The following is a 6000-nucleotide window of genomic DNA, read 5'->3' as shown; positions in this document are numbered from 1 at the left end:
AAGTACAATTGAATAACTTCACAGACCTGTCACCTGTATTTCAGTGACCGCAGTGATAGAACCTATCTGCTTGGATGACTGAGTCAAAAGCCCGGATAATCTTCCACCTACTGGTGGCATGCCGAATTGCAGGCACAGCACATGCATAGAAAAAGAGCTTCCTCCCAAGGCAAACACCAAGAGTCAAGAGACAGAAAAGACAACAGAAGATTTTATGACACATTCTTTAACTGCTTTGTTATTTCTTCCAAACATATACTTGAAAAGGATCTGTGACCCAATGGATCAGGGAAATTATACCAGAGTGAAAGAATTTATTTTCCTGGGTGTTAGCCAGTCTCAAGAGCTAAGATGGGTCTTGTTTGTCCTCTTGTTTATAGTGTATATGACAACTCTGCTGGGAAACCTCCTCATCATGGTCACTGTGACCTGTGAGGCTCACCTTCATACCCCCATGTACTTCCTGCTCCGCAATCTCTCTATCTTGGACATCTGCTTTTCTTCCATCACTGCTCCCAAGGTCCTGGTGGATCTTCTATCAAAGAGAAAAACCATCTCCTTCAATGGCTGTGTCACTCAAATGTTCTTCTTCCACCTTCTTGGAGGAGCAGATGTTTTTTCTCTCTCTGTGATGGCCTTTGATCGCTATGTAGCTATCTCAAGACCCCTTCACTATATGACTATCATGAGTAAGGGACGATGTACTAGCCTGGTGCTGGCTTCCTGGGTGGGGGGCTTTGTCCACTCTATCGTGCAGGTTTCCCTGTTGCTGCCCCTCCCCTTCTGTGGACCAAATGTTCTTGACACTTTCTACTGTGATGTCCCGCAGGTCCTCAAACTTGCCTGCACTGACACCTTCACCCTGGAGCTCCTGATGATTTCCAATAATGGATTGGTCAGTTGGTTTATTTTCTTCTTTCTCCTCATATCTTATACAGTCATCCTGGCGATGCTGAGGTCTCATGCTGGGGAGGGCAGGAGGAAAGCCATCTCCACCTGCACCTCCCATATCACTGTGGTGACCCTGCACTTTGTGCCCTGTATCTATGTCTATGCCCGGCCATTCACTGCCCTCCCCACAGATAAAGCCATTTCTGTCACCTTCACTGTCATTTCCCCTTTGCTCAATCCAATGATTTATACCCTGAGGAATCAGGAAATGAAGGCAGCCATGAGGAGACTAAAGAAACGACTAGGGCATTCAGAAAGGATTTAAATTCTGTAAGAATGAGATAGCTCCCAAAGGTAAATATAGACATTAAACTTCACTTTCTCAAAATGGGAAGACATCACTTTAATGCCAAAAACAAAGGGGCATCTATGGACATCATGGAGTCCTCAAAGGAGTTGGTTCTGTAGTATAGTATGTGCTAAGGACCTCTAGGTGACACTGCTTTAAGGTGAAGCTCATTCATCACTTCCATTACTCACTTTTAATTATTCATTCGGCAAATATTTTACAGAACACACAGTATGTGCTTGACAGTGCTAGGATTCAGACTGCTGCAAAAAGATTAAATATAGTCACTTTCCTAGAGCCACACTCCAAAATGCTCTAATGAAGATATGAGCAAAGTGCTGTGGAAATATTGTAGGCACTTTACCTGAGAGTTCAAAAGGCATTTTACAGTGAGTAGACCTTTTCAAGGGGAAGAGACAGAGAAACACAACCCAGGAAAAGAAATCAGTATTACAAATGGAGAGACTGGTGTAAGAATAGGCCACGTTTGTGCAACAGTGAGCTCAATGTAGCCATGAAGTAGCGCGCTCATGGAGTAAATACCACTAGTTGACATTTACAAGGAAAGTCAGGAAAGCAGAACTCCATTTGTGGTCCCTTAAGCAATGCAAATCCATGATTTGGAGAGGATCCTCAGATCACTTCAAAGCCATGGTTTCCTCCTAGACAGAAGGAGGTAATGCTGTGAGTGGGAGCATTCATCAAGAAATAACAGTGTTGGGTAAAGGCTGTGGACAGCTCACCTGGATCTGTGCAAGGCTTAAGCAAATAGAGATGCTAAGCACTCCCCTGGTGAAGAAACTGACTCCTCATTGTATAGTAGGATTATCCCAATCACAGATGAGTCAGGCCCAAATTCCTTATTGTTTCTGCACATAGGGACCCCACAACTTTTTAACACTTTCCACTCAATCCATTAAAAGGTAAAGAAAGCATGAAAGGTCATAAAAAGCATGAAGGCTTAATCATTGAATCTGGGAATTTGCTAGTCTTTGTAATGAAAGGGATGAGAAGGATACTGGGAGAAGGCTTACCTAACAATCCAACTGATGTTTTGCTGGGATCTATTGATTTTACTAGACTATGTCTCTCTTCCTGATAAAGCTCAAGCCACAGAAACTGGCACTCGTCTGTTAATCAGAGTAGATCAAATGCTGTGACAAAAACACCCAAAACCAAAGTACTTAATAACTGGAGTAAAAATTTATTTCCTGCTCATGGCACAGGCCAACGCTGCTCTTTAGAAAGAGCTGTTCCGTGCATCATTTAGAGAGATAGGCTTCTTCCACCTTGGGCTCCACATTTCTCAAGGTCCTTAGAGTCTCTCCATTCATCCAGCAAATGGAGAAAGGGAGAGAGGATTAAGAATCATGGGGGGCAGGGGACACCTGGGTGGCTCAGTTGATTGGGTGTCACAACAGGGGTTGTGATCTCAAGGTCATGGGATTGAGCCCCGGGTGGGGCTCCATGCTCAGCAGGGAGTCTGCTTCCCCTTTCCTTCTCCCTCTGCCCACCCCCCAACTCACGGGTGCACATGCACACACGCTTTCTCTCTCTCTCTCTCAAATAAATAAATCAATCTTCTTTAAAAATGTGAAGAATTATGGGGAGAGGGGAAGGGTCATTACTGGCCAGTCCTGAGAGTGGTATGTTCCACTTCTGATCATATTCCATTGACCAGCCCTTGGTCATATAATCCCAATTCACTGCAAGGGAATCTGGAGAATGTAATCCAGCTCTATTCCCAGAAAGAAAAGGAGAACATGAAAAATGATGAACTCTAGGGGCACCTGGGTGGCTCAGTCTTTAAGTGTCTGCCTTCGGCTCAGGTCATGATCCCAGGGTCCTGGGATCGAGCCCCGCATCGGGCTCCCTGCTCCGCAGGAAGCCTGCTTCTCCCTCTCCCACTCCCCCTGCTTGTGTTCCCTCTCTTGCTGTTTCTCTCTCTGTCAAAAAATAAATAAAATCTTTAAAAAAAAAATGATCTCTTCCACACCTACGATTCATTGCTAAGAAATCACGGTTGGATTAGATTACAAAGACTAGGACTTTGCCTCTAAAAGGATTCTCTTAATGTGTAGATGTGCTGGAAGTACTGCTGGACCCTTGGAACACACAGGGAACCAAATTGAAATGGAGGAAATCTGGGGAAAGGAAATTTAATTTAAAGGAAGGGGAAGGTGATCAAGGTAAAGGTAATCCTGGGAATTAGAGTGACAGTAAACTAGGTCAGGTCCCAAAAGCTAAAACACTAGAGTTAAGTGCTCAAAGAAGACTGGCCTGGTAGATACCCTTAGAGAAGACAACCCTCACTTATCCCCATAGTTACCATTGGCTAATTGTAAACAAACATTTATTAATGCATTTAGAAACTCCTACAGAGATGAGTGTCTTTTTCTTTATTGATTGTCCTTTCCTATGTTCTGTTCTATTCCCACCATTCAAAAATGTTCTGAATCATTTTCTAGTATTAGACATGCTTCCCCAAGCATTAAAATTCCAATAAAGACATAAGTTTATCTTAGGCTAGATCCATCTGCAGACCAGATGACCATTTACTACCTGGTTCCATCTTTGCTCTGGTATCATCGTTCTCCAGATCTTATGTACTTTTCACAACGACACCTCTTTTTTTTTTTTTTATCCTATCTCTATGTTGACTTTACCTTGAGCAAAACCTTTGTGACTAGGTGGAATTTTAAGTAACCAAAGATGTGTACAATCAGTTTATGTTCCCCAGTACAAGACCCTACAAATGACAGCAACCCAGCAAAAGGTGCCCATGAAGTTCCCCTTGGACTGTTTACACATGCAAAACAACCCAATCAAACACAGTGAGGAAAAGCAATTGAATTCATGAAAACACCATTAAATTTACTTCTCTTGCAATATGACATCACATAATTACTTGGATTAATCTATATTTTTCTCCAGGTAGAGACATGTCCTTAGGTAACTATTACATATAAACTGATTCTAGCTTATCCTACACAGGTCACATATGCTTGGTCCTACCACCTGTGACTTTTTTTCTATATAAGGAAAGTTGATTTTAAATTCCCACAGTATTTTTTAAGCAAGTAAACATATCTATATATGCAAACCAGCTGGCTTAAGAGTGATCCTGCCATTCTGGACTTCTTTGAGAAACTCAAATGCTCCCAAGTTTGAAAGAGTTGTTAACATACCTCTTATTCAATAAAGAAGACTATCAGTTCAGCACTGTGTTAGTAATCTCTTACTCCCTAACATATTACCCCAAAATTTAGTGGCTTAAAACAACACAGTTTGTGTGTGTTGGGAACCAGGCATGTCTTAGCTAAATCTTCTGCTTCAGGGTCTCTCACAAGGTGACAGTCCATGTGTCAGCTGGGAGCTGTTGTCTCATCTTGAGGTTCAAGTGGGGAAGGATCTGCTTCCAAGCTCGCTCACGTGATTGCTGGCCAGAACCATGAGCTATTGGAATGAGGGCTTCAGTTCCCTACTGGCTGTTGGCTGGAGGTCATCCTCAGGTCCTTGCCATGTGGACCTCTCCAACATGGCAACTTACTTCAGAGTGAGCAATCAAGGCAAAAGAGTGAGCAGCAAGATAGAAGTCAGTCTTTTATAGCCTAATCTTGGAAGTGACATCACTTTTGCTGTACTCTATTCATTAGAAGCAAGTGACTGAATTCAGTCCACACATAAGAGGGGATTGCACAAGAGTATGAAATCAGAGCCAAGACTGACAAGTTCTAGAAGTAAATTATGAAAAACTATTGCAAATTATGAAAGAAACCTAAAATTAATTTACTCAGACAAGGTTACAAAAGACAAAAAAAAATGGTAGTGAGGAATGTCAGAGGTGATTCAGAGCTACTGAGCCCTTGTGACAAGCAGAATAGTGCCAGCTACAGCAAGAGAAGAACTTATTTACTAATAACAATGATCAGATCAATTATATTAACAATGATCAGATCAAATGATCAGATCAGATCAACTTTTTAATTTTTTTAAGTTTTGTTTGTTTATTTAAGTAATCTCTACACCCAATACAAGGCTCAAACTCACTGACCCCAAAATCAAGAGTCACATACTTCTCTAACTGAGCCAGCCAGGCACCCCTCAGATCAACTTTTTAAAAAGATTTTGTTTTTAAGTAATCTCTACACCCAACATGGGCCTTGAACTCACAACCCCAAGATCAAGAGTCACATGCTCTACCAACTCAACCAGCCAGGCAACCCTACTATAGATGTCTTCAGTTGGAGCTATACAATATCCAAGTGAGACCATCCGTAGATCTATGGTGAGAGACAAGGTTTCAAAAATGATAGAGGGAATGACATGAGAAGCAACATGCAACTCTGCTTTTAGGACCTCTGGAATCATAGGGCCTGGAACATGGTAGACGCTCAGTAAGTATTTTGCAATTAGATATTTGGTGAATGAACAGTACCAACATATCTTCTATCTGCTTATATTTCCTCTTCATATGAGAAGTTTGGCGGGAAACAAGGAGAAAATCCATTTCCCAATCTTTATGATGCTTCTGATTATGTATATCAATAGGATAACAAGCAAACCATCTGCTAGAAAGAAAGAAAAAAAAAGGAATGGTCTGACACACACTCCACTGGGAGTTCTGTTCATTTTCCCTGAGTTCCTACCTCTTAAGGAAGCAGACTCCTGTTTGTCCCCTGTGAGCTCTTCCTTCAGGCAAAGATATTTGGGCTCTAAGCCCAAGGTCTAAGAGGACTCATCTCCTCCCCTACATTAGG

At 42.0% G+C, this 6000-nt stretch overlaps 1 protein-coding gene across 1 annotated transcript; it reads left to right on the top strand.

Moving 5' to 3' along the window:
* Positions 1-280: 280 nt before the first annotated feature.
* On the top strand, positions 281-1216 carry LOC114215354 (olfactory receptor 4D9). The gene has a single exon (XM_028111306.1). It carries the CDS (start codon positions 281-283, stop codon positions 1214-1216), a length of 936 nt encoding a protein of 311 aa, XP_027967107.1.
* The last annotated feature ends 4784 nt before the right edge of the window (positions 1217-6000 follow it).

The sequence above is a fragment of the Eumetopias jubatus genome, unplaced genomic scaffold (genome assembly GCF_037043125.1).
Source record: "Eumetopias jubatus isolate StellerSeaLion01/CBP00866 unplaced genomic scaffold, mEumJub1_p1.0 scaffold_13, whole genome shotgun sequence".
Classification (NCBI taxonomy): Eukaryota; Metazoa; Chordata; class Mammalia; order Carnivora; family Otariidae; genus Eumetopias; species Eumetopias jubatus.
This window is presented reverse-complemented; position numbering and strand designations above follow the sequence as displayed.